We start from the raw sequence: 14408 nt of genomic DNA on the forward strand, positions 1-14408 counted from the left end.
ACACACTCTCATACACATACACACACACACTCTCACATATACATTCTCACACATATACACACAAAGTAGAGATATTCTGAAAGCTGGAGATATAGGACATGCCTAGCATAAACTATGCTTAACCCCCAGTGCTATAAACATCAAAAATAACCAAAAACTAAACTACTAATCTATTCCTAGGTCCAAAAACTAGCTTTATAGTACTTTAAATTTCTCTTGTTGGAAATAGGATGCAAAACTGAAAACAGACAAAATACCAACTCTTTACGAATAAAAAATATCCTACATCTACAGAGCTGTGTAAAATTCATTGTTGTTGGTCAGTATACAAGGAAATAATAAACTGATAAGGAATCAAATCCTGCACACATCATTAAAAGCGAAGGGCTGGAGAGATGGCTCATCGATTAAGAGCACTGACTGCCCTTCCAGAGGTTCTGAGTTCAATTCCCAGCAACCACATGGTGGCTCACACATCTATCATAAGATCTCACGCCCTCTTCTGGTGTGTGTGTGAAGACAGCTACAGTGTGCTTATATACATAAAATAAATAAGTAAAAAAAAAAATTTTTTTAAAAAATGAACTGTGAAGCCAATCACGGTGGTGCACACCTGTACTCTAAGCACTTGGGAGGTGAAAGCAAAAAACCAAAAGTTCAAAGCCAGGTTGACTACAGAGTGAAGTTAAGGTCAGCCTATGCTATATGAGATCCTATATAAAAAAAATAAATCTTACAAAGGGAAATAGGTAATTACCAGGGATATAGGTAATGTGGTGGGAGTGTGTGTGTATGTTGTGAGTATTCTGAGTATATATGATGCATGTGTGAACAAAAGTGTGTGATGTGTGCGTGCTATGTGAGAAAGTGTGATGTGAGTGTGAGTGTGGGCGGATATGAGTGTGTTAGGTGTGTTGTGTGTATGTGTATGTATTGTGCGTGTGTATGAGTGTAGTGTGTGTATGTGTAGTATGTGTGGTGTGTATATGTAGTGTGTATGTGGTGTATGTGTGACTGTTTTTTGTGTGAATGTAGTACGTATGTGGTGTGTGTCTATGCATGTGAGAGTGTTCTGAGTGTGTAGATGAGTGTTGTGTGTATCGTGTAGTGTGTGTAAGCATGTGTGAGCATATGTGTAAGAGTGCATGTGATGGTGGTGGTGGGTATGTGAGTGGTGTATGGTGTGTGTGTGTGTGTGTGTGTGTGTGTGTGTGTATGTATGTGTGTGTGTGTATCTATATATAGGGCTGTGCAGTGCATTCTATCCCCAGGACTGTGAAAAGAAAAATAAAGGTGGGAAGAGGTTGTGGGGAGAGGTTGAGTCCTCACTGTTCCTGTGGAACACATTACTGGATTGTAGAAGAACAAATGTCTACCTCAATCATCCCAAGTGGTCAGCCTTGCTTTCATCCTCACCTTTATACTCTGCAAACCAAGTCATTGCCACAAGGGTCGGGCAGGTGCAAAATCAGTCCCCCTCCAGAAAGACCCTAGACAGGTGGCATAGGTGGGTTATGTGGATTCTGGTTTTCCTGAGATGAGAGAAAGAGAGAGAGAGAGAGAGAAAAAAGAAGGAGGGAGGGAGGGAAGATGGGAGGGAGGGAGGGAAGGAGAGAGAGAGAGAGAGAGAGAGAGAGAGAGAGAGAGAGAGAGAGAACCAAGGCTTCGTGCACGCTAGGCAACCACTCAACCTCTGAAGTATTCTCCATTTTTATTTGAAACAAGCTCTCTCTAAATTGCTGGAGGGAGCTGGCTTTGAACTTGAGATTCCTGCCTTAACCTCCCTCCCTAAACAGCTGAGATTCCAGGCTGTGCCAGCAGACCTGGTGATATGCTCGCTTCCTTAGTTCCCTTCCTCAGGGTCTCTTACACACATGGCAAGAGCTTTATCATCTGAGTGACAGGGGGAAGGGACTTTTGGTTTGGTTTGGTTCTTTGCCTAGAGCAGAACAACACAGACACAGAAACTCAGTCCCTGGGCCCTTGCTTGACACCAGAGGGCTTCTCTTACCTGTACAGCTAAAAGCATCTGGTAGAAATACAGCTTGCAGGTGGCTTCTTTCAGGCGTTTGTTTCCCACCACCCGGTCAAACAGTTCTCCTCCTTCCATCCTGAAACACAAACAGAGCAAGACCTTCATCCCTGGATGAATAGCACCAATGAAACAAACTCATCCTACCCAGAAAAATAAGAATGGGGGGGGGGGGTGAGCGGATGAGCACTTGCCTCCATCAGAGGCCCCGGCCTGAACCTCCAGCACTAAGACATGGCTCGTGTTTTTCTCAGTCTTGACATCACTTTTAAAATTCATGAGCTTGGCTGGGCAGGATGGAGCACACCTTTAACACCAGCACTCAGGCAGAGAGAGCTCAAAGCCCCAGGCCAGCCAGAGATACAAGAGGCCTTCTCAAAATAAATATGCCAGGCTACGGTGAGGCAGGTCTTTCATCCCGGCACTTGGGAAGCAGAGAGGCAGGCTGATCTCTGCGTTAAGATGGTCCAGCCTAGTCTACAGAGTGAGTTCAGCTCAGCCAGGGCTACGCAGAGACACCCTGTCTCCAAAAGCCAAAAATAAATAAATTCATACATAAATAAGCACATGCATAAACCATCTTCTTGAGGGCTGGAGAAATAGCCAGGCCAAAGAAACTCACAAGGAGAGGCTATCAGTGTATTGGGCATGGGCTGGCCTCAGGCTCACTCTACTCACTCTCAAAGGACCCTGACTCCTCACAGCTCCTTTCTCCCCACCCCCACCCTAGACCTCCTCATGACCTCTCTTCCCTCAGCCTCTCATTCCCATCTAACCCTGCCTTCCAGCCATGAGCTCTTTTAGATCCCCCTTCCCCCTCTCCTCTTTGGGGACTTGCTCTCCTCTCTCCCACCCCTTCCCCTCTCTCTCTCCTCCCTTCCCTATCCCCTTCCTCCTTTTTCTCTCCCCCTCTCTCCCCTTCCACACTTCTCCCGTCCTGTCTGTCTTCTCTCATGGCCAGGTTCAGTCTCTTGGCCATGCTTCATCTGCTTCTTCCTCTCCCTCCCTGCTCTGGACTCTTCCAGCTGCCTCTGCCCGTGCTCTCCCTTAAATACACAATAAAAACCTTCTCCTCCTCAACCACACCTTGGAGGACTGCGTCCTGATTTCTCTCATTCCTCCTTCAGAAGACCCGAGTTCAGTTCCCAGCACCCATGTCCAACTCACAACTGCCTGTAACTCCATCTTGGGAGACCAAAGCCCACATCTGACCTCTATGGGCAATACTCGCACAGACGCGTTCACTAAAAATAACCAAACATAAATCCTGTGACAAGTTAGTGATCTCATAAGCCTCATCCATAATCAGATGCCCCAGTAGGAAAAGAAGGAAACATGGAATATACAGGGAACTTTAAAAAATCTGACTTTACTAGGGAAGTGTTGGCACACACCTTTGATCCTAGCTCTTGGAAGAAGATCTCTGAGCTCGAGGCCAACCTGGTCTACAGAGTTCTAGGACTGCCAGGGCTACACAGAAAAACTCTTGTCTTGAAAACCCAAAAGAGAAAATAAAAAATAAAAATCTAATTCCAGAAGCTGGAGAAAATAAAAAATAAAAATCTAATTCCAGAAGCTGGAGAGAGCCCCAGAGATTTGTATTCCTGTAGTGTTCCTACGTGCTGGTGGAGGGGAAATAGATAACCAAGCTGGGCAAGACAACTGGGTCTGATCCCCAGTTCAATTCTTCATAGCTGTATGTCTTTGGGTGAGCTACTTAATCCCTCTGAGCTAAACAATAATAACAAAATTAAATTTAAAATATTTGTCTTTGTTTTCTTTAGACAGTCCTGGGACTCAGTCTGTACACCAGGCTGGCCTTGAACTCACAGACATTCACCTGCCTCTGTCTCCTGAGTGCTGGGATTAAAGTGAGTGCGCCACCACCACCACCTGAATAATCTGCATTTAATTCTTTACTGGCTTATAAGAGTTACATGGAGGCAGAGGCAGGCAGATTTCTGAGTTCGAGGCTAGCCTGGTCTACAGAATGAGCTCCAGGATAGCCAGGACTACATAGAGAAACCCTGTCTCGAAAAACCAAAAAAAAAAAAGAAAGTTACATGGAAGCATAAATTTAAATGTTACTACTTACAATTCCAGAACGATGTAATAATCTTCTGCATCAAAAACATCTTTAATCTTGATGATGCAGGGCTATGAGAGAGAAGAAAAGAAAAATGAGAAACTCCAGAAAGGAAACCTTCAGACACAGAACCTGAGGCATCGGAGGATGAAGAGCAGACACTGGGTCCTTGTCTGGAAATGCTGCTGAGCTGAGCACAGGAGAAGGCAGATGGAAGGCAGCTGACTCTTCACTGAGAACTCACACAAGAAACACATCTTCGTACAGAGTAAGTAAGGGGTAATTCACGCCTGCACAGGAGCCGGCCTAAGGCATGATGGCAGGTTTTCCCGGACTTCCTTCTCATTCGTCAAATCAGGACTTGAGGAACCTGACAAGAGGCATGAAAAACAGCAGTAGCTGGGTACTCCAGGGTTGGGGTGGGGTATTTTCTCACCAGGTCTGAGATCCAAAATTCAATCCCAGCATAAGAGTCAAATCTCTTTTCTCAACAGGACAGATCAGACAGACCATGAAGCTATTTTGTAATTCCAGCACTTGGGAGAGCAAGGAAAGAAAATCAAGAATCAAAAATTCAAGGCCAGGGGCCAGGCGGTGGTGGCACACGCCTGTAATCCCAGCACTTGGGAGGCAGAGGCAGGCGGATTTCTGAGTTTGAGGCCAGCCTGGTCTACAGAGTGAGTTCCAGGACAGCCAGGACTACACAGAGAAACCCTGTTTCAAAAAACAAAAAACAAACAAACAAACAAAAAAGAATTCAAGGCCAGTCTCAGCTATAAAGCAAGTTCAAGGCTAGCCTGGGCAACAAGACAACCAATAACAAAGAAAGCCCAATTATACTCCCAGATACCAGATTCCTGCAGCTCCAGCACTTGAGCCGTGAAGAATGGAACCTGTATGATAAGATCCTCTCACTGTATAAGACCTTTCAAGCATGGTTAATAGTTTATCATCTGTGCAGGGGACACGGCACTGTGGGCAGGGAAGGAACAGTTTTAGATTCTCTAGAATGCAGATTTAGCATTACGATTTTTCCACTTACCATACCTGTGTTTAAAATTGACAGCTAAACTCAGTGCCATGTAAGAAACAGACTGACTATCAGGAATACAGAAGCCAGCATGGAGGACCGATCACAAGAGACTCAAAGAGAGAGCCTAGAATCCTTTCAGGTTTGAGACTGTGAGAGGTAAGACTCATCGCCAAGTTCTTCATGGCTCCCTGTAACTGTTACTCTGTATGCCCGTCTTCCTGCAGTGAACTGTTGTAGGACAGTCAGTGAGCACCCACAGCTTCCCAACGTGGACTTGGAAAGACTGCCGAATGCTATTGAGAGACTTCTACCTTCATAAGGCTCGAAATAACCAATAAAACATTTAGGGAGATGGTATGTTGTAATTGGAATGTATTGTGGGGTTCTTCGCTTAATTATGTCTGTCTGTCTGTATCTGTATCACGGAAGCATGTGTGGAGGTTGGAGAACTTGGGGGAATTAGTTCTCTCCTTCCTCCATGTGAGTCTTAGGGATCAAACTCAGATGGCCAGGCTTGGCAGCAAGCTCCTTCACCCTCTGAGTCATCCTGCCAACAGTGAATGTGTTTTTAAAAAGAACGAAAACAAAAACTGGGCAAAGCAGGCTGCCGCAGGAAGATTGCTTGAGCCAGGAATCAGGGCCTAGCCTGGCCAATTCAGCCAGTTCCTGTCGAAAAGAACAAAAACAAACTCCACTCAAGAGGTGGAGACAGAAGGATCACGTGAGTCCAGTATTCCCAGACTTGCCAGGGTAACAAGGGAGGGCTGTCTCCTAACAACAAAAAGAAAGTAAAGGAAGAAGGGGGATTGTTGGGGAGGGGGAGAAAAGGCAGAAGGAAAACGGAAGCAAGGAGAGCAGTGAAGGGAAGGAGGGGAAAGAGAAGAAGCTGCACACGAAGTACAGGCTAGACAAGCATGAAGGCTGGCCACTGGAGAGCGGAGGGTTAGCGGGCCCACTGAGTTGTAAACAGGCTGTGGAGACATTGTATCGAACACAGTAATCTAGAGTAAATAAACCTTCTAGCTCTTAATGGGAAGTAAGGAGGTGGAAGCGAGAAAAGAAATTCTGACTGGAGGTTAAAAGAGAGAAGAGGAAATCCTTAGTTACTCTGGCAAGATGTGGGTCAAGTTGAACTCCAACACCTACTGAGCGAGCATTATGGATTATTATGAAGAGACTGAGAGAAGCTGAGAAGCCAGTATCAGACCCGTGTGCTACAGCCCCGTGACTTTCACAGACAAAGTCATCCTTACAAAATAGGTAAGGACCACTTATATCCAACACGGCTCCCCACGCCTACGAATCAGATGTAACAATCGTATTCTTCTTTCCTGTCAGACTCCATGGGTTTAACGGAATTACTTCAAATAAAAGGTATTTATTTAAAAGGACCCGAATTTCAGATATAACCTCATTAAATTTGCATTTTCTTTGCAAATATAACTAATCCTTATAAGCTTTTTGTCAAGGTCTCAATAAAAATACTGAGTATTAAATCATGAAGTCATGAGGCTTTTTACACAGGACTGAATTCTTAAAACTTTGAAGTAAAAGTGGTCCGAGGTAAATAAGAGCTGGGCCCATGGGTATTATCACGTACATACAAAGGAGTCCAAACTAGCCTCCTACGGCAACACTCTATACACTTCCCGTATTTTGAGACAAGTTACTACAAGTGACAGTGCTACTTACATGATTTAGTTTCTTCAGAATTTCTATTTCAGTTTCCACACTGCGAGCTGTGTCCTTAAATAAACAGGACAGCATTAGAGTTCATTAGTAACAATAATCATAATGGCCAGTATTTTAAAAATATATTGATAGTTAGGCTTCATTTAGGATGAGTGAGTTACAAACCAGGCTCTGCTCATACAGAGGAGACAAGACTACATAGTTATGTAAAATGGACTTTAGCTAGGAAACCCAGGTTCAAATTTTTTTAAATGTTTACTTTTTTCACTTTTATTTTATATACATTGGTGTTTCGCCTGCATGTACGTCTGTGTCAGGGTATCCAGTCCCCTGAAACTAGGGTTGTACACACTGCTGTGAGCCACCATGGCGGCACTAAGAATTGAACACTGATCATCTAGAGGGCCAGCCAGTGCTCTTAACCACTGAACCATCTCTCCATCCCCAGCCCCCAGACTGAAAATGTTTAAATCCAGACTTTATCTTTCTGCTCTCAAACTGGTTACTATGTTGCAGGGGCAGGGGTGGGGGTGAGGAGGTTCTGTTAATTGAGAGGTCATACAGAGTCCAATGAATGGAAGAGAACAATTAAGAAATAAAGATTGGTTCTAAGTTTTCAACAACCTAGGAGATATCCTTCCCCCCACCCCCAAATGGGAAGCAAATCCAGAATTGTGAGGTCAAAGATCTATAACGAATTGAACACAGACCGGAAATTCCTCCTGCCATGTAAGAATAGAATTATCTTGGGGAAAACAATTTGAAGAATGTTAAAGCCAGAAACAGCTGGCTAGAAAGGAAGAAGTGCCTGGGCCCTGCTTTTGCCTTACTTTGTCTGGTTATATGTGGAAAGAAACACTATAGTTAGCCACTTCACTCATTCGGTCAATGTGGATTACAGAAAAAGCGATAAACAGCTGCTACATAAAAATAATTTACATCCTAAAAACCTGCAACCGAGAACTAAAAATGTCATCTCAGTGGAAGAGTACGGGTCTGTCATTCCTGAGTCCCTGGGTTTTATAGAAATGTGTTTCTATAACTAACTCCTAGCCACTGCCACAAGACCCAAAAGGACAAAGGATCTGAAGTTACCTCAACAACCAGCAAAGAATTATCTGCATAAATCATGATGAAGTTCGAGGCATTTGCCGGGCAGTGGTGGCGCACGCCTTTAATCCCAGCACTTGGGAGGCAGAGGCAGGCGGATTTCTGAGTTCGAGGCCAGCCTGGTCTACAGAGTGAGTTCCAGGACAGCCAGGGCTACACAGAGAAACCCTGTCTCGAAAAACCAAAAAAAAAAAAAAAAAAAAGAAAAGAAAAAAGAAGTTCGAGGCATTCCTTCCCAGTGATATCTTTGAGAATCTATTTAAATCTGTCTGAAATTATCCAGAACATATGTAGTGGTCACCTCAGAACTGAATCATATCAGGCAAAGTGTTTCAAATGCAACTGACTGACTGGAAAACACACAAGACCTTACAGAGCAAATGGGGTCAGCAGGGCGTAGGGAAAGAGATTCCAATTCTCCTTTACTATTTTCAAATTCATAGTTGCAGTCAGGGGAACTACACCATCAAACTGAGAGAAAATAAACAGTGCCGCCTCTATCAGGAATGGTAGTGCATGCTTGCAATTCTAGCACCCCAGAAGAGGCTTTCGAGGACAGTCTGAGCTATGTGAGAGTCATAATCTCAAAAAAAAAAAAAAAAATGCTTTGAAGTAAAAAGTAATCACCATAATTTGTAGAATGAGTCAAAATGCTACACTGTAGGTACTGAGCATTTTACACTTTAACAAATGCTTTCAAAAGAAATATTGATCATAGCACTTAAGTCAGGATTAAACCCAGCTTTCCTGCGACCATTTTTTCTTCTCACCAGACCTCTTAACTCTCAACAAGTTTCATTTCTGCTACAATATACCAAGAGTTACTTCACTCAATGCTCAAAAGGACAGGCTGCAGTTAAACCACTGTAATCAAGCCCATGAATGACCAGGAGCAGTTTCTGTGAGGTGCGCATGCTGAGAAGGGAAAGGTGACCTGTCTGAACGAGATGAATTCATCTGTCTCTAAACACCACAGTGTCTCCACCAAGATAAGAGAGGCAGAAGGCAGTCGTGAGGCTGCACTGACCATTAGACAAACCCACTTCTCCCCCATCCCTTCATAGCTACTTTAGAATAAGAAAAAAAGCCTCCTTCTATGCACAGGATGATGTACAACCAACTATTTCTAGAACTAATTTATAAATAAGTTTCTAGATTAACTAAAAGACACTTGCTTGGCAGTCAAAAATTGCTACATCTAAGCTATCCAGGCTTCCTGAGACTGAGACATACTCCAGAGTTACTTAAGGAAGTGTGAGAGTCGGGTGGCAGCCAACACAGGTACTTACGGCTTCTCTCGATGAGCCAAGGGCAAACCTCCGTTTGCTGATGATCTTTATGGCCACTTTCTTACATGTTTTCCTCTCAAAAGCCATCTTTACCTCTCCACAAGCACCACTAAGGGGAAATACACAGACAGTGACTTTTCAGGATGATTTTCACCATGTCCAAGTCTGCCTTGACAGTAAGAAATTAAAGAAGGGGCTGAGGAGGTTGTTCAGGTACTTGTCATGCAAGTGCAGAATCAGACTTCAAACACCCAGAACCCATGTAAACAAGGCAACATACAGCAAGCCTGGAGGCAGAAACAAGAAAACTCCAGAAGCTTACAGGACAGCTTACCATGCTTGCACAGCAGAAAATAGAGACCTCATCTCAAGGTAGAAGGGTGAGACCAACACTCAAGGCTGTCTTCTGAGCTCCACGCAAATTCCTTGGCACATGAACTCTTACATTTTCACACACACATGCACACACATGTAGCATGCACACATAGATACACACACACACACACACACAGGTGCATACTGCTGCATGTACACACATATCTGTACACACACAAAAGAAATTAAGTATTGTCCATGTAACATTTTTTCATTGTCTCTATGTTCAAAGGATACCCTGAAACCTCACCAGAGTAAACAGCCAAGAGCACATCGGAGACGTCAAGCATCCAGCAACACTGAGCTTGGAGTGACTTCAGTCTAATCAGAGCCCTTCATTGTGAAATTCCCAGAAAAACACTGAGAAAAAAAGAAAATTTACTTTCTCTAGAGGTCAGAGAAATATCTTCCTGATCAAAAATGAGTACCCAAGCCGGGAGTAACACAGAACTGTAACTTAAAAGCTGAGAAAGTAGAGACAGAAGGATAGCACCAAACCAAAGCCAAGGCCATCCAGGCCTGAATTAAAAGGATAAAACACAGCCAGGTGGTGGTGTCACATGCCTTTAATCTCAACAGGAGGCTCTCTGAGTTCAAGGCCAGGTGTAAGTTCCAGGACAGCCAGGGATACACACAGAAACCCTATCTAAGGAAATAAAACCAAAACAATTACCAACAAATGGTCTGCATACACAGCTACAAGCACGAATTTCACCCTATACTACAGCCGTAAGTGCTACTCATCATTCAGCAGTGTCTTTCAAAGATTTCTGACTCACTGAGTACCACCAATGGCAGAGGAACACCACACAGAATGTTATACAGACCACTCGTACCCACGGTAAATCTGTTCTGCAAAATTAAGACCCACCCTACCAACGACTACTGCAGTACGAGCCATACACGACCTGTCTGCAATGAGCTATGATAATGAACCGGGTTTTGAGAGAGTATAGAAAAGGTTTCACATCTTTCTGATTGTGTTGAGTGTAGGTAACATTCAATGTACCATGATAATGATTTTCAAGTGTAGGACTGCGTCACAGTCAGTACATACCCAATGCTCTGCAACCGCTACCATCTAGTTCCAATTAGGGAAACACCATTATACCTGGCCCCTAGCAAGCACTAAATGATTTTCTTAAAAATTATGACATTTCCTATCAATGAGATCATACTTCTTTTGCTTAATGTTCTCAAAGCTCATCTACGTTATAGCAACTACCAGTTATGACTTTATTACTTTTCTGAGACTGGACCCTGATGTGTTGATTTGGTCCTAACTTCTCTAGGAGCTGGAACATCCCACTACAACCTCTCCCTAGCTATTTATCCCTTCACCCCTTCCTTACCTTTGAGGCAAAAGCCTTAGGCAGCTCAGGCTGTCCTCGAAAGAGTATTATGCCAAAAATATGTTGAACTCCTGATCCTCCCGCTAATTTTTTTTTTAAGTTGTTCAATTCCAAGTATGCCTCCCTCACCTTGATGAGCGGTCTTTTCCTGTTAGGGATTGAACTAAACATTTTACACTATATTGCATGCCTACTTCAGAAGGGCAGGGGCTGACAAGATGGCCCAGCATGTAGAAGTGATTGCCCCATATTCTGGTTAGGTGTTTGTCAACTCGGCTCAATAGTGAGGATCATTTGCTAGAATGTAATCTCACTTGAAAAACCCACTTCCATTATAGTGTCTGGTAGACAAGTCTGTGGGGGATTTTCTTGACTAATTTGGGATGTCCCAGCCCGGTTTGTGCAGTACTGTCTGTCCCAACAGTGAGGAGTGCCCCTCCATGGTGGCTCTGCTTAAACTCCTGAGTTGGCTTCCCTCAAGGGTGGACCGTGGATTCAACAATAAAAGCCAAAGCCATTCTACCCTCTCCAGGTTGCTTTTGGTCAGTGTTTATCACAGCAACAGGAAAGCAAAGTAGTCCAATCCTCATACCAGGAATAGAGGACTCATGGATGGGTGTAGCCATGTTGTTTTGGGGGAATTATAGGACTTTGGAGCTTTGGGCTGGAAAAGCTATTGGGTACTCAGAGATTGAAGAGTTGTCCTGTAGACAATGCCGAGAGGAATGCAAATAACAGACCTGGCCTGTGGAGTTCCAGAGGGAAATTTCAGAGTCCCTTAAAGACCTTATCATAGCCATTTGTGTGATATTTTCAACTAAGATTCTGTAAAGCCTGGAGAGATGGCTCAGAGGTTAAGAGCACTGACTGCTCTTTCAGAGGTCCTGAGTTCAAATCCCGGCAACCACAAGGTGGCTCACAACCATCTGTAATGAGATCTGGTACCCTCTTCTGGCCTGCAGGCATGCATGCAGGCAGAATGCTTTATACAAAATAAACACATAAATACATACATACATAAATAAATAAATAAATCTTAAAAAAAATTCTATGAAAGTGAGGTTGGGTGAAGTGATGCATGTCTTTAATCACAGGACTTGGGAAGCTGAGGCAGGCAGATCTCTGAGTTCAAAGCCAGCCTGCTCTACAGAGTGAGTTACAGGACAGCCAGGGATACACAGAGAAATCATGTCTCAAAAACAAACAAAAACAAACAAAAAACCAAACAAACAAATAAGCAAGGAAACAAAAAGAGTTTGTGAAATGAAAGAGTTTGTGCACTGAGATAATCAATGCTAGTTAGTGGGGGCTTAAAAATCTGCTCTAATTAATAAGAGCCTAACCTCATCAATATCATCAAAGTGAGATCTTCGGGGCCAGCACACAAAAGCTGTGGTCTGAAAACAGTTCAAAGCTCCACCTGAACTTGGAACTTCATAATGTCTAAGGAGTCTCCAGTGAGATACTAATTTGGGGGGGGGGGGGGGGGGGGAGAGATGTCTCAGAGGTTAAGAGCACTGGCTGCTTTTCTAAAGGTCCTGAGTTCAATTCCCAGAACCTGCATGGTGAGTCATAACCATCTGTAATGGGATCTGATGCCCTCTACTGATGTGCAAGTGTACATGCCAGCAGAACTCTGTATACATAATAAATAAATCTTAAAAAAAAAAAAAATACTAATTTTGAAGGCATGAAGGGGTCGTGGACAGCAGCTGAGGCTTGGCACCGCATGGCAGGGTTGCAGCATCCCTGAAGAGAAGTCATTGACATTGAAGAGAAGTCATTGACAAAGGTGCAGGCTCAGCTGCAGGTGGAGACCCTGTAAGGCCCATGTCCAGACTGTGGGATGGAGGAAGGCAGCAGGGGTGAAGTGGTGCCAGCCTGCAATTCCAAGACAAGCTGTGTGTGCTATGGGAGGGGAGGGTGGAGGGGGGGGGGGGGGGGGGGGGGAGGGGAGGGGGAAGGAGGAGAAGTGAAGCTGCTTATACCTTCTTAGTCCAAAAAGAGTGGGACCCAGACCTTGGCCACTGAACTCCTTAGACCGTTACAATTTGCTTTTTGCTTTGATCTGATTGTAACCTTGGTTCTTAAAGTAAAACTTTAAAAAAAAAAAAAAAAAACAACAACAACCAGGAACCCACAGTTAGACACTTTGATTATTTTTGAGAACTTGAACTTTTAAATTGATGAATTTATTTTTTAATGTATATGGCTGCTTTTCCTGCCTATCTGTGTGCAGTACCCCAGAGACTAGAAAGTATCAGATCCCCTGGAATAGAGTTATAGGTAGTTATGAGCCATCATGCAGACAGCGGTTATCAAACTTGGGTCCTCTAAAAGAGCAATCAGTGTTCTTACTTGCTAAGTCATTCTCTAGTATGAAATTCTCTTTTGAAAAGACTGTGGGACTTGAAAAACAAATAGGACTGTGTTTCACATTGTGACACTAATCTTTGTTTGTTTTCTGTTGTTGTTGTTGTTGTTGCTATTTGGGAGTTTTGTTTGTTTAGTTTGGTTTTTCTTTTGAGACAGGGTCTCTCTATATAGTCCTGGCTGTCCTGTCACTATGTAGACCAGGCTGGCCTAGAATTCACAAAGAGCCACTTGCCTCTGCCTCCCAAGTGCTGGGATTAAAGGCGTGCATCACCACTCCCAGCCCATGACATCAGTATTAACATGACATCTTGGGGACACACAAGGAAGGAAAGATTATGATAGCGATATGTTTGTATGTCAAGTTGATGAGGAATCAGTTGTACTGGGTTTTTGTTGTTGTTGTTTTATTTTGTTTTATTTTGGGGAGTTGGTTATTTGTTATGTTTGCTTTGGTTTTTTGGTTTTTTTTGGTCAACTTGACACACGCTACAATCATCTGGGAAGACGGAACCACGATAGAAAACATAATGCCTCCATCGCATTGGCTTTTACATAAGTCTGTGGGGCATTCTCGTGATTAACGACTGATGAAGGTGGTCCTGGATTATGGAAGGAAGCAGGCTGAGCAAGCCACTGGGAAGCAGACTAGAACGCAGCACTCGCCCACTGTCTCTGCTTCAGTTCCTGTCTCTAGGTTCCTGCCCTGCTTAAGTTCCTGCCTTGGCTTCACTCAGTGATAGACTGTGATCAGGATGTGTAAGCCGGATAAACCCTTTCCTCTCCAGGCTGGTTTCGATGGTGATGCTTATCGCAGCAACAGAAAGCAAATCAGGACACGAATAAGCCTGGTGACCTGAATTCAATCTCTGGACTCTATGGGAGAAGGAGAAAACTCCTGAAGCCTTTCCTCTGAGCTCCACGTGCACACCATGGTATACACATCACACGAATCTCACACTTACACGTACACACAGCACATGCAATCACACATGGTCTTCATAAACACAGCACATACGATCACACACACTCTTCATACACACAGCACATACAATCACACACACTC

At 43.8% G+C, this 14408-nt stretch overlaps 1 protein-coding gene across 2 annotated transcripts in view; it reads right to left on the reverse strand.

Annotated features, from left to right (window-relative positions):
- Positions 1 to 14408, reverse strand: part of Chek2 (checkpoint kinase 2) — a 29128-nt gene that overhangs the window by 8654 nt on the left and 6066 nt on the right. For both annotated transcript variants that reach the window (XM_028777408.1, XM_028777409.1), the window contains 4 exons: positions 9243 to 9351; positions 6844 to 6897; positions 4128 to 4189; positions 2012 to 2111 (listed from right to left, as the gene is read on the reverse strand). In XM_028777408.1, coding sequence (XP_028633241.1) covers positions 2012 to 2111; positions 4128 to 4189; positions 6844 to 6897; positions 9243 to 9351 — 325 coding nt within the window. The remainder of the gene's footprint in view (positions 1 to 2011; positions 2112 to 4127; positions 4190 to 6843; positions 6898 to 9242; positions 9352 to 14408) is intronic.

The sequence above is a fragment of the Grammomys surdaster genome, unplaced genomic scaffold (assembly GCF_004785775.1).
Source record: "Grammomys surdaster isolate TR1022 unplaced genomic scaffold, NIH_TR_1.0 309, whole genome shotgun sequence".
NCBI lineage: Eukaryota > Metazoa > Chordata > Mammalia > Rodentia > Muridae > Grammomys > Grammomys surdaster.